The sequence below is a fragment of the Gorilla gorilla genome, chromosome 11, assembly GCF_029281585.2.
Source record: "Gorilla gorilla gorilla isolate KB3781 chromosome 11, NHGRI_mGorGor1-v2.1_pri, whole genome shotgun sequence".
In the NCBI taxonomy this organism is placed as follows: Eukaryota; Metazoa; Chordata; class Mammalia; order Primates; family Hominidae; genus Gorilla; species Gorilla gorilla.
In genome coordinates this window covers 20,824,474-20,851,632 of record NC_073235.2, presented here as the reverse complement: position 1 = coordinate 20,851,632, position 27,159 = coordinate 20,824,474, and the positions used below count along the sequence as shown (strand labels likewise).

General features: G+C 38.5%; 1 protein-coding gene across 20 annotated transcripts in view; it reads left to right on the top strand.

Annotated features, from left to right (window-relative positions):
- C11H2orf76 (chromosome 11 C2orf76 homolog) overlaps positions 1–27,159 on the top strand; it is a 101,551-nt gene that overhangs the window by 18,660 nt on the left and 55,732 nt on the right. For 13 of the 20 annotated variants that reach the window (XR_010129530.1, XM_063694715.1, XM_055380051.2 and 10 more), the window contains exons 2-3: positions 8,127–8,271; positions 26,929–26,979. Coding sequence is in view for 19 of the 20 variants with exons in the window: in XM_055380051.2 (XP_055236026.1) it covers positions 8,127–8,271; positions 26,929–26,979 (196 nt within the window). In the remaining variant the exon portion in view is untranslated. Of the gene's footprint in view, positions 1–7,737; positions 7,941–8,126; positions 8,272–26,928; positions 26,980–27,159 lie in introns of all 20 variants that reach the window. The other 7 variants (XM_055380059.2, XM_055380058.2, XM_055380056.1 and 4 more) reach the window with 2 other exon arrangements.

The window sequence follows — 27,159 nt, the reverse complement described above, 5'->3', positions numbered from 1 at the left end:
TTATTATGAAAATGTCAAGCATTTACAAATGGAATAGTATATGAGATTTCATACATAACCAACTTCAACAGTTAACAATGGTCTAGTATTTTTTTTTTTTTCTTTTGAGACAGAGCCTTGTCCTGTTGCCCAGGCTGGAGAGTAGTGGTGTGGAGCACAGTACATAGCTCACTGCAGCCTCAAACTTCTGGCTCAAGTGATCTTTCTGCCTCAGCCTCCCAAGTAGCTAGGATTATAGATGTCCATTGCTTGTATCAATGTCAATTTCCTGGCTGTAAAATCGACTATACTCAAGCAAGATGTTGCCAATGGGGGAAAGTGGATGAAGGGAAATGGGAGCGCTGTATTATTTCCCAAATCTACATGTGAATCTACAATTATTTCAAGATAAAAAGGTTAATTAGCTGAGGTCATTGCACTCAGCTAATTAAAAAATTTTTTTTGGAGAGATGAGGTCTCGATATGTTGCCCAGGCTGGTCTTGAACTCCTGCACTTAAGTGATCCTCCTGCCTCGGCCTCCTAAATGCTGGGATTACAGGCGTGGGCCACCATGCTTGGTCTCTACTATTCTTTTTTTAATCTACGCTTCTATAATTGTTTTTCCTCTGCTAGGGTATTTGAAAGCAAATACAGGTCATCATTTCACCTGTATATTCCTCAATCTTTTAAGATAAGGACTTAAAAACACAACCATAATATCATATAAACAGAATTAACATTAATTCCTAATATCATCTAATATTATACAAATTAGGATCCATACAAAGACTAAATGTTGCATCCATTGAGATTAGCTCTTTTAAGTCTCTTTTAATATATAGCCTTCCTCTCTTTTCTTTATTTCTCATGCCATTTGTTGAAGAAATCGAGTCATTTTTCCAGTACAGTTTTCCACCATCTGAACTTGGCTGATGGCCTCCTTGTGGTGTCATTTAACATGTTCTTCCATACCCTGTCATAGCTGATAAACTGGGAATGAGATCTGGAGGCTCGATTCATTCACTAATGTTGATTATGAAGTTCAGGTGTTGTCAGCCCCAGATGTACCCATGCTAAAGTTCTCCGTCAGTCTTACCTGATGGTTGTAACACCGCTTTATGATCATCACCTACACTCATTTCATTAGAGTTTTCAGAATGATAATTTTTGGAATTTTTTTATTTTGGGATAATTGTAGATTCACATGTAGATGTAGGAAATAATACAGAGATCCCATTTCCCTTCATCCACTTTCCCCCATTGGCAACATCTTGCTTGAGTATAGTCCGATTTTACAGCCGGGAAATTGAAATTGATACAAGCAATGAACCTCATTTAGATTTCACTAGTTTTATATACACTTGTGTGTGTATATATGTGTATGCCTGCGTGTGTATGCATTTAGTTCTGTGCAGTTATATCACATGTAGATAAAAATGGGTAACACTACAGTCAAGAATCAGAACATTTCCATCACAAGGATCTCTCATTCTACCCTTTAATAGCCACAGACACGACACCTCTTTCCCCCTCTTCCCCTAACCCCTGGCAACACCCTAATGCATTCTTCATTTCTGTAATTTTGTCATCACAAGAATGACATAAAAATGGAATTATACAGTATGCAACCTTTTGAGACTGCCTTTTTTCATTCAGCTTGATTCCCTTGAGATTCACCCTGATTGTTGCCTGTATCAATAATTTATTTATTTTTATTACTGACTAGTATTTCATGATATGGATATACTGCAGTTTGCCTGAGCATTCATATGTTAAAGGGCATTTGGATTGTTTCCCAGTTTTGGAGTATTACACATGGATATGCTGTGCACACTCATATACAGGTTTTTGTGTCAACATAACTTTTTGTTTCTCTAGCATAAATGCCCAAGAATGCAATTACTGGGTTATATAATGGGTATGTTTAGTTTTGTGAGAAATTGCCGTATTCTTTTTCAGACTGGCTAGTACCATTTTACATTCCTACCAGCAATGTATGTGAATTTCTCCACCCTCACCAACATTTGGGGCTATTGCTGTGTTTTATTTTAGCCATCCTGATAGGTATGTAAATTAGGATTTTAAAATTTTATTCTTTTTTTTTTTTGAGATGGCATCTCACTCTGTTGCCCAGGCTGGAGTGCAGTGGCACGATCTCTGCTCACTGCAAACTCTGCCTCCCAGGTTCACGCCATTCTCCTGCCTCAGTCTCCTGAGTAGCTACAGGCGCCCGCCACCATGCCCGGCTAATTTTTTGTATTTTTAGTGGAGACGGGGTTTCACCGTGTTAGCCAGGATGGTCTCGATCTCCTGACCTTGTGATCCGCCCGCCTTGGCCTCCCAAAGTGCTGGGATTACAGGCGTGAGCCACCGCGCCTGGCCAAAATTTTATTCTTTTAGTACTTTTTAGCTGTAATTCTTCTATAAAGAAGAAACTTTTTTTCATCAGCTATTTGATAACACTGAAATACTGTCTGTACAAGAAAGGAAGGGTAAAATGTTTGACTTCTTATTTCTACCAACCCTCGCTTGGAAAGCCACTTTTCAGAAAAACAAATTAATGCCTTGTTAGACTTCAGAATGACCAGCTTTTTAAAAAAGTGTCATTATGAACTCATGGGTTTATAAAATAATTGATATGATTCTCTTCTCAGGGTGAATTATTAGAAAAGAAATTGCCATATCAAAGGGTAGACAAATTTAAAATTTTGGTACAGGTTACCCACTCACCTCCAGATAGGCTGTTTCATTTTATGTTCTTGCCAGTAGTTTATAAAAAATATTTGTTTCTCCATATCCTTGCCAACACTGGTTGGCCAGTTTTCAATTTTTCTTATTATACCAGTCTGATGGCAAAATTGATAACTGTTTCTCTTTCAGTTCTTTAGTTGGAAGTAAAGCTGATCTTTTCACATTATTGGCTTAAGTTTAGCCAGTTGCCTGTTAATTACCTTTATCCTTGTTTCTATTAGGATATTGGTCTCTTTTTACATTTTTATGTTGTTACAACTATCAGTCTTTTCCTTGATGATTGCTGCTTTGTCTTTGCTTGGAGCTTTTCCTATCTTAAGATTATAAAAATATCTACCTATTTTCTTCTGGTGCCTCTTTATGATTTTACAGTTAAATATTTGTTTCATGGACACGTTATTTTGTATAAGGAGTGAGATAAGAATCCATTGTTACTTTTCCCCAAATCCATTATTAGTTTTCTCAATGCCATTTATTGAGGAAACTATCTTTTCCCCACTAATTTGAGATGCCACTTTCATCTTATATTAAATTTTCTATAATCTTAAGTCTGACTTCTCTGCTGGATTTCACAGATTTATCCATCTATTTCTGCTCCAGTATCAGATTTTATATTACCTTGGCTTGATTTTGCATTTAAAATAGTTGTTATTGGATTTTGTAAAATTATGAAAATTAAACAAGCTTTTTCCTATATAACAGTTGCTTTATAATGTGTTTTAATAATTGGTGTCACTGGTCTCTTTTCTTTTTTGTTGTTTTATGACTTTGCTGACAAAGCTCACAGATTCTTCTAGATGGATTTTAGAATTGTTTGTGTCAAGATTCCCAAACAGCTCTTTTTTATTTTGATTGGGATTTTATTCAATGGGTCAATTTAGGGAGACTTGATTTCTTTACTACTTTGAACCTTTGTAGTTAAGGACATTGTCTATCATTTCATTTATTTAAATCTTTTATGTCCTTGAATATTTTTAATTAGTTTATCCCGAAGTTTATTTTTATTGGCTTCTCTGCCTTTTCATTTGAGGAATACTTTTAAAAATTGATCAGATTCACTTTTTAAAAAAACTAGGCCAAACTTTCTGGGAAAAATGTCAGATTTTATTATCTGTAAGGTTAGTCTTCTAAGCTGAGGCAGCTCCTCTAGGCAAACAAGCCTATGTCCCACTGTCCTTAAGGCAAATTAGATAACGGTCCTTCTGATAGTAGCTATTGTTTTGTTACTGAGTATAAATTGAAGCACATAAAAGAAAGATGACAATAGTTGTCCAAAATTAGATATAACACAAATTTTGGGGTTTTAAATGGAAAAGTTCAACTATTTAAGTACAGCATATGGGCAACTTTTTATTAAGTGAAAATAACAAACATGTAATTGTGAAAAACAGTTTCATGAGGAATGCAAGTGCCAGCCTGCCCAGCCTTCGCTTCATTACATCTGGGAATTTATCTTTATCTGCTGCTTATATAGGCTGTCTTTATACCCAAACCTATTGTAATCTAAATAGAATAATAATGATAAAAGCAGCTACTACTTATTGAGATCCTGTGTGTGAGGAATTGTGTTTTATGTATGTTAATTTCTTAAATTAATGGAACAACTTATTTTTTTGTTTGTTTGTTTTTTGAGATGGAGTCTCACTCTGTTGCCCAGGCTGGAGTGCAGTGGCGCAATCTCAGCTCACTGCAACCTCCACCTCCCTGCCTCAGTCTCCCGAGTAGCTGGGACTACAGGCATGTGCCACCACGCCTGGCTAACATGGAACAGCTTTTTAAGGAATTCTTATTTATATATCAGACAACTGCAGCTAAGAAGCAGAGTTGATCTTTAAGTTAAATCTGTCCAACTCTAGGTTCTCAGGGACACTGGGCTGCATTCCAGGGCTTCCCAGTGTGTGTGTGTGTGTGTGTGTGTGTAGGTATAGGTGTGTGCATATGCGTGTGTATGGGAGGGCTTTTTTGTTGTTTTAGGGGGTGAGAAGAGGGAGACGTGGTCATAGCTTTAGCAAACCTGTCAACACTGCTTCTAAAATACAAGAGGCTTCTATATGTCTCTTTCTGAAGAGCTATTCCTTATTGAATACTTCAGTATATTTTAAATTTTAATTTTGTAGGTATTTGCTGAACTGCTATTATGTGGTAGATTCTGGGATCCGATTTTCTGAGAAGCATTGTAAGCCAGATTTAATAAGAAATTGCGAAGTAACTAATATTGAAATTGTGAAAAGACTTGTTAAACTCATTAACCACAAAACATGCTTATAAGATTCAGAGAGACTTTCCAGGCCAAATTAATGTGACTTGCTTGTGTATGTTATAAAATAGTCCAGACATACTAAAAGGCATAAAGAATGATATACTTTGGGAGGCCGAGACAGGCGGTTCACCCGAGGTCATGAGTTCAAGACCAGCCTGGCCAACATGGTGAAACCCCATCTCTACTAAAAATACAAAAATTAGCTGGGCCTGGTGGCACGCACCTGTAGTCCCAGCTACTCACGAGGCTGACGAGGCTGAGGCAGGAGAGTTGCTTGAACCCGGGAGAGGGACGTTGCAGTGAGCCAAGATGGCACCACCGCACTCCAGCCTGGCGACAGAGTGAGACTCCATCTCAAAAACAATCAAACAAACAAACAAAAAACCCATATACCTAACATCTGCTTAAGATATAAAGTGCTACTAATATAATTGAAGCCCCAATTTATTCCTTCCTACACCTCAGATAATTGTCTCCTTTCTTTTTTTTTTTCTTTTTTGTTTTTTGAGACCGAGTCTTGCTCTGGCACCCAGGCTGGAGTGCAGTGGCACGATCTCTGCTCACCGCAACCTCCATCTCCTGGGTTCAAGTGATTCTCCTGCCTCAGCCTCCAGAGTAGCTGGGATTTCAGGAACCCGCCACCATGCCTGGCTAATTTTTTTTTATTTTTATTAGAGGCTGGGTTTCACCAGTTGGCCAGGATGGTCTCGAACTCCTGACCTCAAATGATCCTTCCGCCTCGGCCTTCCAAAGTGCAGGTATTACAGGGGTGAGCCGCCGTGCCTGGCCAATTGTCTCCTATCAAACAAAATAAAGACTATGTTTATGAACTTTGTATAAATGATAGTACAGGATACTCTGATTCTTCTGCAACTTGCTTTTTTCCACTCGTGGTAGTATTTTTGAGATTTATCCATGTTTAATGCTTGTACTTCAATCCATTCATTTCTATTGCTTGTCATATTCTATCGTAGGAGTACACCATCCTTTACTTATCAATTCTGCTGTTGATGGACAGTTGTTTCCAGTTTTTGCAGTTAAAAAATTACACTGCTATTAATGTTATTTTATGGTTCCTCCTTGTATATATATGTGAGATTCCTTAGGGTACCTATGTATAAATGAAATTGTAGGATCAATAGGTATATGTATCTTCAGTTTTACTAAAGATCGCCTAATTGTCTCCAAAAGTACTGCTCCTTTAAGTCCCTGCCGTCACTGATGAGGTTTTCATTGTTCTCTACCCTTGCCAATAGTAGGTATTGTTAGACTTTGTAATTTATCAGTTAGATGAGTGATATGTCTCATTGTTATTTTGAATTTCCCTGACTACTAGTGATGTTGTATATCTTTCCTTAACATTTATCAGTATTACAGGTATTTTTTTCTAGTACTTACTTTTATTGTATATTATGGTTTAAAGTTACATGCAAAGTTGTAAGTAGCACAAAGTAGGTGCTGCTAGATAGAACTATGCCCTGCTCGTATCTTTAAAACAAATGCGTTTTTGATACTTCAGAAAGTGAATGTGAGAGTTAGAGTTACATCTTTCACACAGATAAATGAAAAGCGATGCTGAAAGGCTTGTGGAAGCTACCTATAATACACCATGTATGTAAAGTTAACCATACTGTGTATCTGTGGGCACAGTACTTCAGCCTATTTGTGTTTCACTTTTTCTGTATGAGATGATCTTACCAACCTCACAGGGTGATTGGAGGTGAGTGGGCAGTCGATGATCTAATGAATGCTAAGCACTTAGAATAGTGTCTGGCATGTAAGCATTGTTGATATATAACAGAAAGTGTTGCTGGGCATGGTGGCTCACACCTATAATTCTAGCACTTTCGGAGGCCAAGGCAGGAGGATCACTTGAGCCCAGGAGTTGGAGACCAGCCTGGGTGACAGAGTGAGACCCTGTCTCAAACAAAACAAAACAAGATTAAAAAAATATATAGAAAGTGTTGTTATTGCTGTGCATAATAGTCTATTTTCTGTAGATTCAAATGATATGAATTAGAGTGTAAAATTATGTATTGGAATGGTGTGTGCGAGTCACTGCTCTGTCGTCCCAGGGCAGATAATGCTGATGGAATTGGGGAGGGTACATGGGGCTTCTGATGGGTTTTCTTCCTAAAAGATTCAGAATGCATCAGAATGTTAAGATTTGACAGGGTAGTGTAGCAAGTTCTTTTTTTTTTTTTTTTAACTGTTTGCTTAAAATATTTCAAAACAAAAATATTTTTTAAGCGTGAAAAAACATTGGCAACTGTGCAGACATTTTTTGGAGGAAATAATTTGGGGTGGTTTTCCAATTTGTGTGTGTGTGTGTGTGTGTGTGTGTGTGTGTGTATTAGAAAGCATGAACTTTGGAATTAAATTGATGCTTGAATCCTGACTCCATCATTTACCAGCTTCATGATTTTGGGCAGTTTATGCAATCTCTCCAAGTCAGTCTTCTCATCTTTAAAATGTTATCTCATTTAATTCTCTCACGAAACCATGAGGCAAAATGCTTCGTGTTTTGTTTAGAGAATTAAATGAATTAAATGAGATAACATTAAGACCTGGTACATGTGCCTAGTACTTAGTTTTAGGATGAACTATACATACTCAGCTTTAGTAATGTGAAAGACCTTAACACCATCGTATATAATTAAATAAGCCCTGAAATCTGGCAGCATTTATGAAATTGAAATGCTGTCTGTTGATAGATGATTCTAATGTAAATGTGCTTCCATCTCAGGGCCAGCTGAGGGGCCCACGGACGTAGGGCACCCACAATAGGCGTGTGTCTGCTGTGTGTTTGTGTTCGGCCGTCCTGCTTCTCTGCTTCCACACGTACACATGCCCCTGAGTTACTTTGGTTCATCTTCTGTACTCTGTCAGTTTTCTGCTGGTCAGAACACCTGTGACTGTGACAGAGCTGTCCAGGATTGCAGTGGATAGGTGGGTATAATCACTGGGACCCTTCTGGGGACTCTGGAACCTGGCTTCTGTTTGGGAACTCTGTCAGTGATCATGCAGCGTGGAAGAGGGGGCTGGTGCCAGAGAGCTGATAGAGATGCAGGCTAGGTGCTGGTAGACAACTGTGAGCTGGCTTCATTTAGATGGTTCTCATGTCTCTTGCCACAGGAATTTCTTCACATGGCTCCTGGAGAAGTGACCATCACAGTTCGCCTCATCCGTTCCTTTGAACATCGCAATTTCAAACCTGTAGTGTATCACGGAGTGAATTTGGACCAAACTGTAAAGGAATTTATCGTATTTCTAAAGCAAGGTATGAGATGTGAAAGCCATTTTGCTTTACTAGTGTTTTTTAAAAATAGCTGACTATGACATTAATAATAATCTTTAACAATCCTAAAGTACTTTGAAAGATTAACCTGGGTTCCAAGCCAGGTGCTGGGCGAGCCCCGGTTCTGGGCCCTGGCATCTGCAGAGGGCCTCCCTCAAGGATTCTCACTGAATAGTCTGTCCTCATGAGGGATTGTGACCGTCATTTTTGGCTTCTTTTTTTTTTTTTTAATTAAAAGTAATATCTAGGTTTGTTGTTAATGGGGTTGTGTATTTGGAGGTTGATTAGCACGCGGGTGTAGTATAGCTGATTGTGGTACCCAGCTGAGCACAGAGGGTGTGGGGTGGTCACATGGGGAAGTGTGGTGGGAGGGGAGCGGAGGCTGTACAGCAGGAAGTCATGAGAGCTGCTGATAATTGTGGTCACAGACACAGAAACGGCGGTGCTAGTTGATTGTTTCAAACTAGAAGTATGCATGAAGTTAGTCTTCATTCTGTTATGTCCTCAATGGGTTTCTCTTCTCCGTTTTTAATTATTGAAGTGTTCCAATCATCGAACTTTGAGAAAACATCTAAAATAAGGTTTCATTACTTTAATTGAAGTGTTATTTATATACGGTGCAATCTGCAGATTTCTTGTATAGTTCCATTGGTTTTGACAAAGGTATTGCTTTATATCCAATGTAATTGTTTTACTTTGACATGATTTCAAACTCATAGACAAGTTGCAAGAACAAGACAAAGAATTCCTGGATGTTCTTCACACAGATTCCCTATGTTAACATTTTGTTATGTTTGTTTTATTCCTGTGGAGGCCAAAGCAACTCCATCTTGGATACTGATCTGCCACATTGACTTCTCATTAGCCCCAGTTTCAAGATGCCTCTAAGATTTCCAGGTTATCTACTATTCCCTGTGTAAGAACAGGTACTTACTATAAATCCTGACCTTAGGTCAAACAACCTTGATGTGATTGTACTTTGCTTGCCCTACACATCCCTTCAGATCACCCTTTCCCTATGGTATAAGCCCTGGTCTGGGGGGTAGTGGTGTGTGGATCCCTTGTCTTGTCCTGCCAAAGCCTGAGACACAGACATGGCTTCTGTTTGTAAGTTCCTATTAAATATGTCTTTCTAGGAAACTGAATATGTCAGCCTCTTTCTTCAGCCTCTCAGTTTCCTCAGACTTTCTGGGGCAGGTTCACATAGACCTGCTCACCTTGAAACAATTCCTCACTCTCTCCCCTCTCTCCTCTTCCCCTTTCTCTCTCATTCTCCTCACTCCCCCAGATTAGGTAGCATCCTCAACAAAGAACAGTAAAATTTTAGAGAAGTGACAAGACAAAGGAAATGAACTCTAAATCTCTCAGGGTGACAACTTGTGGGAAAGTGAATACTAAGGCTAATTAGTAAAACTCGTTAATGTGGATTCTGTTGTGCTGTCTCCAGACTGATAGGGGTCTAAAGTTGTCTTCAGTGATTAACCTTTGTTTTCCTTGGGAGAGAGGTGGGCAGGATACCTTTTGTCTTTGTAAATCTATTATATGTCCTGATTTTAGGCAAACAAGAGGGAGGGCCGAGAGCTTTCCTCCATCTGCTGCTGCTTAATTGCCTTTAGCTCAAAAAAAATCCTTAGCTAAAGAGGCATATTTTGGGGGGCACTTCCTGGTCTCTGACAGTGTCAATTAGAAAGTGTCCTGCTTTTGAAAGGTCATTACCCAAAGCATAGTCAGAGTTTGAAATAGAAACAAATCCGTACTTTTTTATTTTATAATCTTTGTGTGTATTATGGATTACAGTGTTTCTTAATCTTGACACAGCAAGTGCTATGATGTTCTTTGTACAGTACAGACTAGGTTCTTGAAGTTCTTGAGAATAAGATGTGTTTTCAAGCTGCTGCAATGGCAGGGGAAGATGTCTTTTTTCCAGGGTCACGGTGTTCTTTTCTTCCCAGGTACCACAGATACCTTCCCCAGCAGAGCAGTGGTACTGGTCACAGTGAGATGCTCAGACCCACCTACTCACACCTTTCATCTGCAGTGGGAATAACAGCCACTGCTTGTTTCAATTGTGCACTTAGGGAAATGTGTTCCACTGACTAAAAGGTGAACTTTTGGGGTACAGACTTTTCTGAGTTGTGGGCTCTGTGTCCAAGCCTATCTTTGTCATCTGAATTGAGGTACTATGGAACTCTGAAAGGTTGGTGGGCCACAGATTTGCCTTTTATGAATTGTGTACATAACAAAGACCAAACAGTTTGATAGTGAGGGATTTTTGAAATATGTAATAATAATAATGATAGCAAACATTACTATGTATCAGGTACTATACTAAGAATTTTACCTAGATTATCTCATTTCATCCTCACAGCATCCCTCTAAAGTTGGAACCATTTTACAGGTGAAGAAACTAAGGAACAGAGGGGTTAAGAAGCTTGCCTGGCCACCTGCAGTGGCTCACATCTGTAATCCCAGCAATTTGGGAGGCTAAGGCGGGAGGATCGCTTGAGCCCAGGAGCTTGAGACCAGCTGGGGCAACATAGCAAGACCCTGTCTCTCCAAAAAAAAAAAAAAAAAAACAAAACCCCAAAAAACTAGCTGGGCATGGTGGCATACATCTGTAGTGCCAGCACTCAGGAGGCTGAGGTGGGAAGATTGCTTGAGCCCAGGAAGTTGAGGCTGCAGTGAGCTTTGATTTCACTACTGCACTCTAGTCTGGACCACAGAGCAAGCCTGTGTCTCAAAAAAATAAAAAAATAAATAAACAAATAAATAAAACTTTCCTGATGTTGCATGGGTAATAAAAGGCAAAGCTGCAAATCAACCCAGGCATGTTAACTGTCAAACATGTACTCTTATTAAACACTGCACTAAATTGCTTCTTTATTCTTCTCTACTGCCTCACTTGCTTGAGTGGGATCTCTGAAATAAATGGATGGACTCCGTGTCAAAAGGGTCTTTGAATTTAGTTCATCTTGCTCTAGCATTTTGAGTGCTGAGTGCTAGAGAGATTGTCTGACATAGTGGCATAGGGAATTTTGTACAGATACAGAAATGGTCATTGTGAAGAAAGATCTCTTGGAGTTGTTTTACACACTTTATTGCCTTTCTTTCTTTCTTTTTAAATTAAATTTTATTTTTCGATCCTCCTCCCTCCCCAAGGCTTTCTAAATGTTCTTTTCTTTCGTAGTCATGTTTTGCCATCCACAGGTTAACCTAGTTACCTGCCATAATTGTTTGTATTTTCTCCTCAGCCAGAAAGTTTTGGTTAAATTTTATTCATTCCCCATTGAGAATCATAGCCCTAGAGCATCATCATGTCATCAAAACCTTAAGTCATATAAATATAATAAATATAAATGTATATATTTATATATAAATATAATAAATATAAATGTATATATTTACATATAAATATAATAAACCTATTTCTGATGTATGATAAATTTATTTATTTATTTTGAGACAGAGTCTCACTCTGTTGCCCAGACTGGAGTGCAGTGGCGTGGTCTCGGCTAACAACCTCTGGCTCCTGCATTGAAGCGATTCTCCTGCCTCAGCCTCCTGAGTAGCTGGGATTACAGGTGTGCGCCACTATGCCCGGCTAATTTTATATTTTTAGTAGAGATGGGGTTTCACCATGTTGGTAGGCTGGTCTCAAACTTCTGATCTCAAGAGATCCGCCTGCCTCAGCCTCCCAAAGTGCTGGGATTACAGGCGTGAGCCACTGCACCTGGCCTGGGAAATGGATATTAATCAAATATTATGATCATAGAGGTATCATAATATATTACCACCTATAGATGACTGTATTTTTTAGATTCAGAATACTAGACAAACCAATTATCTAGATAACATAAAATTATTTTAATTATTCTTAATTTGCAAGCATTTCGATTCTTACTAATACTTTAGATTTGGTTTCCAAATGTAGTCATCCCAACTATGAAAAAAGAACACTGTGGAAGCTCTGTCCAACCTTCCAGTTCAGTCTGATGTTTTTCTCATGGTTAGACTGGGCTTATGGGTTTTTGAGAGGAAGGTCACAGAGGCACAGAATGATTTTATCAGATTGTGTCAGAGGTCTACGCTTTCCACATGATTTAGGATTATTGACGTTGACCTTGATTAACTGGCTGAAGTCATGTCAGGTTTCTCTACTGTAAAGTTACTCTTTTTTCCTTCCCTTTTCAAATGGTACTTTTCAGAAGGAATTCATATCACAGTTAAACACTCGGGAGTTATGCTTCCCTTCCTTTAGAATAAACCAAGTACAAAAATCCTTTGGAGTTCTGTATGGCAGACTTGACTTTGTTGCTCAGATTTTGCTAGGTTTGGGAGCTCTTTCAGTTGCCTTCTGTGCTCCTCTGACATACGCCCTCACTGTGCATGGGTGCACGTGTTCAGAACTTTTACTTTCTGGTACTACAGGATGCTCCAGACTCATCTTGTACGTGCCCTGTTCCTAGAATCAGCTTTATTTCCAAGGAGTCTCAGTTCTTTTTTAGTGGAAAATTGTGTTAGAAATCAGGATCTAGGTACTAGATGTGTTCATTGCTACTAGAGTGTTCTTTCTTTCTTTCTTTTTTCTATGGTAGATATCTAAAGACCAAGGAGTGTTATTTTAAACTGTCTCAGCTGATCAGGCAAATAAATATATGTGTCTATATTAACCTGTGCGTATGTACATATCTATAAATATTTTTATATGTAATGATCTGTATATAAGTACATTAAATGTGAGTTCTTACTGATCTTTCCATCTCTGATCCATTACCCTATGGGTCATTCTAGCTTCCTCTCCTTGCTTATCTGTTAATTCCCACACCAACAGTGAGAAACGTGGTCCCACCATCTGCTATCCATTTATTTAATTGTTTAATTCTAGCATACAGGTATAGCAGTGTATCCCCGTGGGAAGCAACTTGATATCAGTTAGATACAGTCCTTTTGTGTCCTTTCGCCATGAGCACTGTAGTCTTACAAAATCTGTTCATTGCCAGAGTTATTTAGGTCAGCACTTTTTCTTCTACTCCCTTCAGTAAGGTTGTTGTAGCATTTGTAGTACAGATAGATTAGATTCTCTTGTCACCACCTGCATTCTTTCCTGGTATCCTCTGACTTCTTAAATAATTTTTTTTTTTTTTTTTTCTGAGAGAGGGTCTCATTCCAGTTGCCCAGGCTAGAGTGCAGTGGCACCATCTCGGCTCACTGCAGCCTTAACCTCCCGGACCCAGGTGATTCTCCCACCATAGCCTCCTGAGTAGCTGGGACTACTGATGCATGCCACCATGCCTGGCTAATTTTTTATTTTTAGTAGAGACGGGGTTTTGCTGTGTTGCCCAGGCTGGTCTCAAAACTCCTGGACTCAGGCAGTCCGCTGCCTCGGCCTCCCAAAGTGCTGGGATTATAGGTGTGAGTTGCTGTGCCCGACCTTTTTTTTTGCTTTGCATACATTGAGGTTCACTCTTTGTGCTACAAAGTTCTTTGGGTTTTTGACAAATGGGTAATGTCATGTAGCCACCCTTACAGTGCCGTACAGAATAGTTTCACTGCCTAAAATATCCGCTCTGCTTCACTTCTTTATCTTTTCCCTCCCCATGCTGCACCCTTGGCAGCTACTGATTTTGTTCTTATCTCTGTATCTTTTCCAGAATGTCACTGAATTGGAATCATACAGTATGTAGACTTTTCAGAATGGCTTCTTTTACTTAGAAATATACACTGAAGGGGTCAGGCACAGTGGCTCATGCCTGTAATCCCAACACTTTGGAAGGTGGAGGTAGGAAGATCACTTGAGCCTGGAAGTTTGAGACCAGACTGGACAACACAGTATGACCCCATCTGTACAAAAAAAAGAAAAAAAGAACAGAGAAACATGCATTGAACACGCATTGAAGGGTCCTTCATGTCATTTTGTGACAAGTCATATCTTTCTAATCTCCATTAATCTGGAACAATCCCCCGCCTTTTGTTTTTCATTATATTGATTCTTAAAGAAAAATTTAGGCCAGTGTCTTATAGAATGTTACATAATTTACATTTGTCTAGATTGTTTTCTCATGATTAGGTTCGGGTTAAGCAGTTTTGGCAAGATTACCATGTAGGTCAGGGGTTAACAAACTACAGTCTGTGGACCATATATGTACCACTTTTGTGATTTAGTAGTAGAGTTGAATAGTTGTGACAGACTGTCACAGAGACAGAGACTGGCCCACAAAGCCTAAAATGCTGACTCGCTGGCCTTTACCAAACTAGTTTGCTGGCCTTGATGTAGGTGATTCCTCCTTGTTGCATCACATCAGGAAACACTGAATGTCAGTTTATCCCTTCATTGGTGATACAGATTTAAATCCTTTGGCTAAAGGTGCCATCCACCAGATTTTCCTGATGTAAAAGTGTCTTTCTAATTTATAAGTAGTCTATGGAGTGATCAACATTGAGACCATTTACATATCTTGTTTCTTATGGTTTTAGCATTTATTGATGATCCTTATCTGAATCATTGGTGGTTGAAAAATTGTGATTTTTCTAATTCTGTGATTATCTCTACATGTATTATCTGGCACTCTTCTGTAAAGAACCCGTCCCTTGAAGCCTCTCTTTTTTTGAAAGGAATACAATAATGTGGCTGCAGCACAGTCATAACGTATTATTGCCTTATCACGTGAGGCAGTTCCTTCAACATACTGTTAAGGCAATGCTTTCTTGTTTTTACTACTCTACTGCAGGATGTACTGCAGATTCTTTAATTTAAGTACTTTATAATTTTAATACACAAAATAATACTTGGCCTGGCGTGGTGGCTCACACCGTAATCCCAGCACTTTGGGAGGCCAAAGCGGGAGGATTGCTTGAACGCGGGAGTTTGAGACCAGTCTGAGCAACATAGCAAGACCCTCATCTGTATTAAAAATGTAAAAACATTGGCCTGGCCTGGTAGTGCATGCCTGTAGCCCAGCTACTTGGGAGGCTGAGATGGGAGGATTGCTTGAGCCTGGGAGGTCGAGGCTGCAGTGAGCCTTGATTGTGCCACTGCACTCCAGTCTGGGCAACAGAGAAAGACCCTGACTCAAACAAAACAAAACAAAACTATTTTTATCATCCCTGGCTATTAATCTTTGGAACGAGAGTCTAACAACAGAGCGGGTGTGCTAACCTAGGGATGGCAGGTGGTTTCTTCTAGGAAGGGAGTAACAGTGGGACTGGCAAAAGATAGAAAAGCTTTAGCTGTATCCAGATTGTTTTACTTAGTTAAAAAAAATAGTAAAGGATCTATAGTAATATGACTACATGTTAACATTTGTAAAATCTGGTTGGTGGGTTAAATGAATTTTTTGTTCTACTCTGTGCTTTTCTATAATTTAGATTATTTTATAATTAAAGTAAAAAGCATATAGCTTAACCTTTGAATCTTACCATCATATCTGATAAGGATACCTTATCAGGTTTGAATGTTGGTGCATAGTTTTGATTATTAGGTGTTTGGTATTCTTTGTCCATATAGATTAGTCATTGGCTTAGTTTTGTTTTTTTTCCTTTAGGTGTTTATGCTTTCTCAAAGGTCTTCTAATGTAGATCCAGCATCCAATAATAAGTTACAAATTGTACCACTTCTATTTTTAGAGCCTTTACTGTGAGGCAAAGAATTATTTTATTGCCTCTTGATATTTCAGTGGTTTTCTAGACTTTATTGATTTTTGTATTGAAATGTGTGTTTTAACATTTCAGACTCCCCTGGGGCATTGTAATTTTCAGTAGTATATTTGTTAAGTTGCCTAAATTTTTCCACTGAGTTTTTTTTTATGGAGACTTAATTGTATGAGAAAAGTTAGTGGTTACCTTCTCGTGACCTTCCTTTCTATTAATGAAATATTAAATTAGTTTTTGCAACATTCTGAAGTCTTAAGTTCAAAGGTGGGAAAACATAAAATGAAAGAAAAACACAGTGCAAAGTGGGAAATAATTTTCAGAATATAATAGATACGTCATAAACTTTTGCTTTCAGCCAAGATGGAGTGGGACCAGGGGACCAGGCTTGCTCTTCTACATTAAACAACTAAAAAAACTATGTATAATATATAAAACAATCATTTCCCTGGGATCGGGGAAACAGACATGGTGACCCCTATGATTGTGCCACTTTCCAGGCCACAGGGTGGGGAGAGGGAATTCAGGCAAAGCTGGTGGGTTCCATGAGTTTAGGAGTCAGAGCTGGCAGTCTGGAGTGGACCCTGGAGAGTTCACAGGGCAGAGTACAGGGATATAGAGAGCTGCACAGAGAGATGGGGAGCTCTGAAGATTTGCAGAGGATCTTTGAAGCTATGCAGAGTGTGAGTCTTCAGTTGTGTATGGATCAGTGCAAGCAAGTAAAGAAACCACTGGAAGCCTGGGAAAGAACCACCTAAAACTAGTAGAATGAGAAATGCTCGGAGCTCCTACAGGGCTGGGAATAGTTTTTATTCCACCTGTTGGAGTAGAAACCTTGTTATTCACAGGTTATCGGGCAGAGTATCCAGAAGGGTGTTGCTGCAGTAGTAGAGCAAAATTAGCTGTAGACTGAATTCTGCCCTGGTCCCACCTAACAAAGTTCAGAAGCACAACTTGAAAGGATCAAATTGTTTCCAAGTAATTTAACTGTGTTGCAGAAGAAAGCTCAAGAAAGCTTACAGGAATACAGAAATATCCAGCACCCAACAAGATAAAATTTACAGTGTCTAGCATCAAATCAGAACTTAACAGGCATGCAAAGAAGCAAAAAAGTATGACCCATAATGAGCAGAAAAAAAAATCAGTCTATTGAAACCAACCCAGAAATATTGCAGGTGATAAAATTAGTAAACAAAGATGATGGAGATAATTATGACTATATTGCAAAATGTTCGAGAAGCTAGAGGAAAGATTGAGCATGTTAGCAATGGAAGATATTTAAAAATACCTGAATTGAAAATAGTGTCTGAGATGGGTATACACTGGACAGGATTAGCCTGCAGATTAGATGCTGCGGAGAAAAAATTAGTCAACTTGAAAACATAGCAACAAAACCATCTAAAATGAAACACAGGAAAAGACTGGAAAAAATAAAGCAGTGGGGAGGTATGGGACAACTTCTAGTAGCCAAATATACATGTAACTGGAGATAGTGAAGGAGAGAGGGACGGGGGACAGAAGATATATTTGAAGAAATAATGATTGAAAATTTTACAAATATCATGAAAACTAGAGACTCACATTTCCCAGCAGTTCAACAAATCCCAAGCAAAAGAAACATGAAGAAAGCCACACCAAGGCATACCATAATCTAACTGCTTAACTGGTGGTAAAGAAAAAAAATCTTAAAAACAGCAAGAGAAAAAAGAACACATTACATAAAAAGGAACAAAGATGAAATTGACAGCCAACTTCTCATCAGAATCAGTGCGTGCCAGAAAGAAGATACTGGATTAAGATTTTTTTTTTTTTTTTTTTTGAGACGGAGAGTGCAGTGGCGCGATCTTGGCTCACTGCAACCTCTGCCTCCCAGGTTCAAGTGATTCTCCTGCCTCACCCTCCCAAGTAGCTGGGACTACAGGCATGTGCCACCACGCCCAGCTAATTTTTTTCGTATGTTTAGTAGAGATGGGGTTTCACCATGCTGGCCAGGCTGGTCTCGAAATCCTGACCTCAAGTGATCTGCCTGCCTCAGCCTCCCAAAGTGCTGAGATTACAGATGTGAGCCACTGCGTCTGGCCTGGAGTAACTTCTTTAAAGCAGTTAAGGAATGAAGCCAACGTGAAGATGTTTTCAGGCATACCAAAGCTGAAAGAGTTCATCACCTGGAGATCTGCACTGTAAGAAATGTTAGAAGACCTTCAGGCATAAGGAAAATGATACCAGAGATAAATCTGGATGCACACAGAGAAATAGAGAGTACTGGAAATGGTAAATATAATAAATATAAAATATTTTTTCTTATTTTGAAAATAATTTTAAAAAATATTTGACCATTTAAAGAAACACAACAACAATGTATTGTGGGTTTTATGGGAAATTTATGACAGCAGTAGCACAAAGGCCAGCAGAGGAGAAATGGAAGAATCTTTTGCTATTACAAAGTGTTATAGTCTCATTTGGAGGTAGACCGATAAAGATGTTTACTGTAAACCTCAAAGCAACTCCTGCCTCCCAACCCCACAATCTAAGGGTTACAGCTAATGAGCTAACAAAAGAGATAAAATGGAATCATAAAATATTGTCAAATAGACAATCCAAAAGAAGATAGAAAAAGAGGAAATAGAGAACAAATTTAAAAGAATAGCAAACTTTAACCATATCAATAATCACATTGAAAGTAAATGGTCTAAATACCCCAATTAAAAGACAGACATGTAATAGGAAGTCCCAATTATATGTTACCTACAAGAAATGTACTTTAAAGATATAAATCAAGTAAGAATAGAAGGATGAGAAAGTTATACCATGCTGATATGAATCCAAAGAAAAGTGGAGGGACTGTATTAGTATCAGATGAAGTAGATTTTAGAGCAAAATATTACTAGGGATAAAACTATCACTTCATAATGATAAAGGCATCAACTGAGAGGACATAATGATGCACCTAACAACAGAATTTCAAAATAAATGAAGTAAAAACTCATAGAACTGCAGGAAGAAATAGATGAATGGAACAAATAGAAAATCAGTAAGGATTGAGAGAACTTAAAAACACTAGCAACCCAGTCAACTGAATTGACATTTATAGAATCTTGCTTCCAACGATAGTGGAATTTACACATTTCCTTCAAATGCACATGGAGCGTTTATGAATAGTCCAGATTTCATGTTATAAAACAAGTCTTAATCGATTTTAAAGGATTCAAATTAGACAGTGTCTATTTTCTGGCCATAATGGAATTAGATTAGAAATCAATAACAGAAAGATCTCTGGAAAAATCTCCAAATATTTGGAAACCAAATAACACACTTCTAAATAGCCTAAGGGTCAAAGCAGAGATCAAAAGGGAAGGTATTTTGAACTGAGTGGAAATGAATATACAACTTTTCAAATTTTGTGGGATGCATGTAAAATAGTATTTAAAAGAAAGTCTATAGTACTAAAACACCTAAATATTAAAAAAGGTTTCAAATCAATGATTTCAGTCTTTATGTTAAGAAACTAGAAACAGAAAAGCAAATGAAACCTAAAATAATCAGAATAAAAGAAATAATAATGATCACAGCAGAAAATAGAAAAACCATAGAGAAAATCCATAACAGTCAAAGTTGGTTCTTGGAGATCAATAAAATTGAGTAAACTCTAGCCAGACTGATCAGGAAATAGAGAAGATACAAGTTACCAGTATCAGGAGTGACAGTTGTCATATCACTACAGACTTTCTACAGATATTAAAAGAATAATAAAGGAATATTCTTAATGATTTAATGCTAATAAATACAGTATCCTAGATAAAGAGGACAAATTGCTTCAAAGACCCAAACTATCAAAGCTCACTAAAAAAGAAACGGCATGAACAACTCTGTATTTTAAAAGGAATTATGGTTAAAAAATACTTCCACAAAGAAAACTCCAGGCCCAGATGGTTTCACTGGTACATTCTACCATATTTTTAAGAAAGAAAGAATCTCAATTCTACAGAGATTCTTCCAGAAGAAGGATGTGAGCCAGGCACGATAGCTCTTGCCTATAATCCCAGCTATGTAGGAGGCTGAGGCAGGAGGTTCTCTTGAGGCCAGAAGTTTGAGAACAACCCAAGCAACATAGCGAGATACTGTCTCTTAAGAAAAAAAAAAGGAGGGGGGCAGAATATTTTTCAACTCATTCTCAGAGGTCATCCTTACCCTGATACCAAACCAGAGAAAGTTGTTGAAAGAAAATAAAGCTACCAGCCAATATCCATCATGAATGGAGATGTAAAAATTCTTGCCCAAACTTTAGTAAATCAAATCCAACAATATTTAAAAAGGATAATACATTATGACTCTGTTAGTCTGTTTGCATTGCTATAAAGGAATACCTGAAGCTGGGTAATTTATAAAGAAAAGAGATTTATTTGACTCTCGGTTCTGTAAGCCATACCTAAAGCTTAGTGCTGGCATGTGCTTCTGGTGAGGGCTTCAAGAAGCTTACTACCATGGTGGAAGGCAAAGGGAAGTCAGCATGCCACATAGCATGCCATATGAGAGAGGAAGCAAGAGAGAGAGAGATGGAGAAGATATCAGGCTCTTTTTAAACAGCCGGATCTCACGTGAACTAACAGAGGAGGAACACACCCATTATAGCATGGAGAGCACCAACCCATTTGTGAGGGATCTACCCCCATGACCCAAACACCTCTCACTAGGCTCATCGCCAACATTGGAGGTTACATGTCAACATGAGATTTGGAGGGGACAAAACATCCAAACTATATCAATGACCATGTAGGGTTTATCCTAAGAATGCAATGCTGGTTCCACCAAAAAAAAAAAAAAAAAAAAATCCATGTAATTCATCATATTAATAGTAAAGAAAAGAAAACTATAAGATTATTTTAATTGAAGACAGAATCCAAAATCCATTCCTGCTAAAAACTCTTTTCAAGCTAGGAATAAAGAGGAACTTCCTCTACCTGATGAAGAGTATTTATGAAAAACTGTTGCCTAACATCATACTTAATGGTGAAAGACTGAGTGCTTTCCTCCTAAAATAAGGAAGCAGGGACATCTGTTCATCATCACTGCTATTCAACATTGTACTGGAGTTCTAGCCAGTTCATTAAGGCAAGAAAATGAAGTAACAGGCAACCCTGTTTGAAAGGAGGACGTGAAACTGTCATTATTCACAGGCAATATGATTATCTATGCAGAAAATCCTATGAAATCTATACAAATGCTACCAGAACTTACAAACTGAGCTTAGCAAGGTTATAAGATATTAAGATATAAGATCAGTGTACAAGAATTAATTGTATTTCTAGTTACAAGCAATATACAGTGGGAAACTGAAAAAAAAATGATAAAACATCAAAAAACCTGAAATACTTAGGATACATTTGGTAGAAGTGTAAGACTTTTACTCTAAAAACTTTAAATATCACTGAGAGAAATTTAAAGAGACCTAAGTAAATGGAGAGGTATACTGTGTTCATGGATCAGAAAACTCAAAACTGTTAAGATGTCATGTGTCCTCAAACTGTGGTATTGATTCCAGGTCCAATCAAAATTTTAGCAGGCTTTTTTTTTTCCTTTCAGATAATACCAAACTTATTCTAAAATGTGTAAGGAAAGGCAAAAGACCTAAAATGGTCATAACTCACAAAAAGAAGGAAAAAAGTTGAAGAAATTACACTACCTGATTTCATGACTTACTGCTATAAAACTATAGTAATCAGTACTGCATATGTGATACTGGTGTGTAGATAAACATATACGTTAATGGAAGCGGAGTCCAGAGACAGACACACAGATGTGTTAAATTGATTTTTGCTCAAGTTATTTTTGAGGAGAGTGTAATTTTCCCAAACAAGGTATTAGGACAATTGGATAGCCATATGCAAATAAATGAACCTCAATGCTTACCTCCTACCATATACAAAAATAACTCAAAATTGGCCAAGAACTAAATGTAAAAGGTAAAACTATAAAACATCTAGAAGAAAACAGCAACAAACCTTAGAGATTTTGATTTTGGTAAAAGTTTCTTAAATACAGCACAATAAGCATAAACTATAAAAGCAAAAATCAATTGGGCTTTAGCAAAATTAAAAACTTTTCCTTTTCAAAATATACTAAAAAAATGAAAAACCAAACCACAGATGTGGAGAAGATATTTGTAAAACATACATCCAACAAGGAACTATTAGGAACTATTATCTAGAATAATAAGAATTAAAACCAAAACCAAAACCTCTTATAACTCAATAATAAGACACACAACACAATTAAAAGTGGGCAAAATATTTGAACGGACACTTCACTAAAGAAGACGTATGTATGGCAGATAAGCACATTAATTAATACTCATCATTAGTCTTTAGTGAAATGGAAATTAAAACCACAATGAGATTACACAACACATCCATAAGAATGACTGAAATTAAAAGGAGTAACCATAGGAAGTTTTGGCTAGGATGTGGAAGAATTGGAACTCTCATATACCACTAGTGGGAATATTAAAAGGAACAACCACTCTGGAAGATGATTTATCATTTCTTTCCTTTTTTTGGAGACAGTGTTGCTCTGTCTCCCCTAGGCTAGAGTGCAGTGGTGCAACCATAGCTCACTGCAGCCTTAACTCGTGGGTCAAGTGATTCTCCTGCTTCAGCCTCCTGAGTAGCTGGGACTACAGACATCATCATGTCTTTTTTTTTTTTGAGACAGTCTCGCTCTGTCGCCCAGGCTGGAGTACAATGGCAAGATCTCGGCTCACCGCAACCTCTGCCTCCTGGGTTCAAGTGATTCTCATGTCTCAGCCTCCTGAGTAGCTGGGAATACAGGCACCCGCCACCACGCCTGGCTAATTTTTGTATTTTTAGTAGAGATGGGGTTTCACTATGTTGGTCAGGCTGGTCTTGAACTCTTGACCTCGGGTGGCCCAACCGCCTCGGCCTCCCAAAGTGCTGGGATTGCAGGTGTGTCTTTTTTTAATTTTTATTTTTGTAGAGACAGGGTCTCGCTATGTTGTCCAGGCTGGTCTTGAACTCCCGGACTTAAGCAATCCTCCTGCCTTGAACTCCCAAAGTGCTGCGATTCCAGGTGTGAGCCCCTACACTCAGCCAGCAATTTCTTAGAAAGCTAAACATATACCTATTGTATGATCCAGCCATTCCACTTCTAGGTGGAATGACAGTATGTGCCTGTGAGAATGAAAGTAATTTCCTCCATGTGAATGTTCCCAGCTTTATTTGTAATAGCGCAAGATTAAAAATGACCTTTAGCATAAAGAACATGTTTGTTTTTTTCTAGTTCCTTTGCAGGCATCTTTATGTGTATTTTGGTTAAAGCTCTCATCTCACCGGAGTGTGTCTAATGTCTAATCTGTCTTTCTGCCACTGTGGAAGGTAACTGCTTTAGTTCCCACCCTTCTCAGTGCTGCAGGAGGGGGAGTCGAGAGGGCAGGGTTCTGGTCCCAGCTCTTGACACCTTGGGCTGACCAGGCACTTCTTGAGACCTCAGTGTTCTCCACTGGCAACTGTAGGCATTAAATTATATGTATTCTTTCATGAATATTTTGAGCACATGCTGTGTACCAGGCACTATTTTAGGTTCTGACAACACAATGAAGAAAACAGGCTGTGGTCCCTGCCCTCATGGAAGCAGTTTGTGATAATTTGTTATGGGCCGGACATGGTCCTAGGTTTTGAGAGGACAGCCCGTGTTTTCATCCCGAGGAATTTATAAATTCATAGGAAATAGTGACAAAAATAAGTTAAAAGACAAAACTATAATTGTAAAACCTGTTATGAAGGAAACAATATCAGAGAAGACCCCCGCTTTAGAAGGGTTGTCAGAGGAGGTGGCACTTCAGTTAAGATTTAAAGGCAGGAAGAGAATAGGTGCTCACTGTGTCCTGGTCGTTGTCTCTTCTCTCAGAAGTCTGGATTGAACATAAGACTGATTTGATTTCTTCAGTCGTAGACATCTCTAAATGATAATAGCTTCATGGGGCCATCTGTTCTTCACCTCATGGCTTTCTTCAGGGAGTTTCATTGTCTGATTCAGGAAATATAAATGTCAATACATTAAATGGAATTAATTCTCCTTTCTGATGTTTAATGAATACTTCTTTGGCCCATAATTCACAAATGATGGAGACACAAGAAGAATAAAATGAAGTACATATGCTCTGGTAAGCCTAAGCCAGAGGTTTCAAATTGGTATCTGGCAGGCAAATCCTGCCTCCAGAGAGGTTTCTTTTGGCCTATAGTGTTTTAAAAGTCAAGAAATTTCACCTAAAACCCTAGACTTGTAGCCTTGCCATTTAAATCTTTAGGTGTGGCCACTCCAGGCTCATGTTCCTACAGCACTGTGATCAGTCAGCACTGACTGGCGGAGCCCCCTTTGATGGGTGCATGCTCTCAGATCTCACTGCCCCTCCTTGTTTGACCTGCTTCACTTACCTGTTGTCACCTGTCTGGCCTCCGGGTGAATTTGAGTACGAATCATCTCAGGGTTTTTTTTGTTTTGTTTTGTTTTGTGTTTAAATATCTCTGCCTGGGACCAGCCTACCGTGAGTCAGATCCACTCGTGCCAGGCTGGGTGATCCTGACGTGCAGCCGGGGTGAGGACCACACTCCTAGGACCATAGCACTGGCTGGAAACGTACTTTTGTTACAGCATTCACCACTGGAGCACACGCTGTCATGAGTGGGCAGCTCCTCTTTTACTCTGTTCCTGGAATACCTGGTAGTAGGTGCTTTAAATGCTTGTAACATAAATGAATAAATTATATTTTAATTTGATACGTATTTGATCTTGAAAAAGCATTTTAAAAAAACCCACATTTCCTGACCAGGTGTAGTGGCTCATGCCTGTAATCCCAGCACTTTGGGGGCGAAGTGAGAGGATTGCTTGAGCCCAGGAATTTTAGATCAGCCTGGGCAACCTAGTGAAACCTGTCTATTAAAAAAAAAAAAATGCCGGGACTATGGGCATGGTGCTGAGCGCCTGTAGTCCCAGCTACTTGGGAGGCTGAGGTGGGAGGATTGCTTGAGCCCAGGAGGTCAAGGCTACTGTGAGCATAATCACACCCCTGCACTCTAGCCTGGGCAACAGAGCAAGACCCTGTCTCAAAAAACCTTCACATTTCCTAATTTAGATACGTGGATATTTTTTGTTTGTTTTAGTTTTCTTTAGTAGGTAACACATTCATGTGGTTTTAAGATCAACATGTAGAAAGGAATATAGTGAAAAGTCTCCTTTACCCTTCTGGTCTCTGTCTGACCAGTGCAGCACCCCCCTGCCCTCCCTACCCCCCACTCAGCAAGTGCAAGCAAATCCCACCATAAATTCTCATTTTACCCCCTTTTTACTCAAAAGGTAGCTTCCTAAAAATAATGTTCTCTCATATCTCTTTAGCCTTGATGTAACTTGAAGATCTTATCATGTTAGTAGAGAGCTTCCTTCTTTTTCTTTTAACAGTTGAAAAGTATTTTTCATTGTTTGGGCATATTATGATTTACGTAACGAGTACCTAATTGAAGGACATTTGGACTTTTCCTAACATTTGCTGCTGTGAGCAATGCTGCAGTTAATACCCTTCTATGAATGTCATTTTACACACACTCATGTGCATAGTATAGTTCTATGATAATAAATTTCTGGCTGGGCATAGTAGCTCATGCCTGTAATCCCAGCACTTTGGGAGGCCAAGGTGGGCAGATTGCTTAAGTTCAGGAGTTTGAGACCAGCCTGGGCAACATGACAAAACCCCGTCTCCACAAAAAAATACAAAAAATCGCTGGTTGTGGTGGCATGCACCAGTAATCCCAGCTACTTGGGGGGTTGATGCAGGGGGATCACTTGAGTCTGGGAGGTCGAGGCTGCAGTGAGCCATGTTTGTTCCACTACACTCCAGTCTGGGCAGCAAAATGAGACCCTGTGTCAATCAGTTAATCAATAAATTCATTCATTCACTCATTGATTCTGAAGTGGAATGGCTAGGTCAAGGAGTATGTGCATATGTAATTTTGATATATATATATATATATATATATATATATATATATATATATATATACACACACACATATATATACACATTTCTCTGTTAGGCGTTGTACCAGCAGATCTTATTAATTAAAATTAGTACTGGCATTTGGAATATGTTTTTAAAAGAATATTTACTGTGTTTTGTTGTCTTTGCGGAGTTAGAGGAATTATTTTGTTGGTTATATGAATTTTGGTAGAGTAATAAGATTGTTCTAGATCATTGGTTTCCACTAATGGCCAAAGGCCCATAAGGGGCTCTCAGATTCATATGCTAAACAAACATCAGCTATATATATATATATGTCTCACACAAGTGTATTAGTATATATTTTAACTATACATAGATACTGTTGTCTAATGAAATTAAACATTCTTTTAATAGTGTTACTGAAGTCTTAGTTCAGATAGTAACAACTCAACATCTTGTCAATAGCTCTAATATTTTAGATGGTGATATGCTTTGGCCGTATCCCTACCCAAATCTCATCTTGCATTGTAGCTCCCATAATCCCCACCTGTCAGGGGAGGGACCTGGTGGGAGATAATTGTATCATAGGGGTGGGTTTTTCCCATGCTGTTCTTACGGTAGTGAATAAGTGTCATGAGATCTGATGGTTTTATAACGGGCAGTTCCCGTGCACAGACCCTCTTGCCTGGCGCCATGTTAGACGTGCCTTTGCTTCTCTTTCACCTGCCATGATTGTGAGGCCTCCCCAGTCCATTAAACATTTTTTTTTTTAATAGATTACCTAGTCTTGGGTATTTCTTTATAGTGGTATGAAAATGGACTAATATAGATGGCCCTTGGATTTCGGTGATGTATTCATTCTGTGTTCTATCAGGTTTTTCAAGGTAACTTAGTCTGTAGATAGAAAAGAATAGAACCAAAAGACTGTGCATATTCTATGAGTGTCTATTTGCTTATTGTGTAAAAAAAAAATCTTTCTCTTGTAGATGTCCCTTTAAGGACCAGCCTGCCACCACCATTCAGAAATTATAAATATGGTAACCATTTTTTTATTCTTTTAAAATATATATAAATACAATTTTGCATTAGTTTGTTACAAACTTAAATTTTGTTTTCAAAAATGACTATCTGTAAATAAAAACCAATTTGGAAGTTTATTTAGAAATACAGGAATGCTAGTATATTGCTGAAATGAATTGTAATAGTAAGGAAGTGGC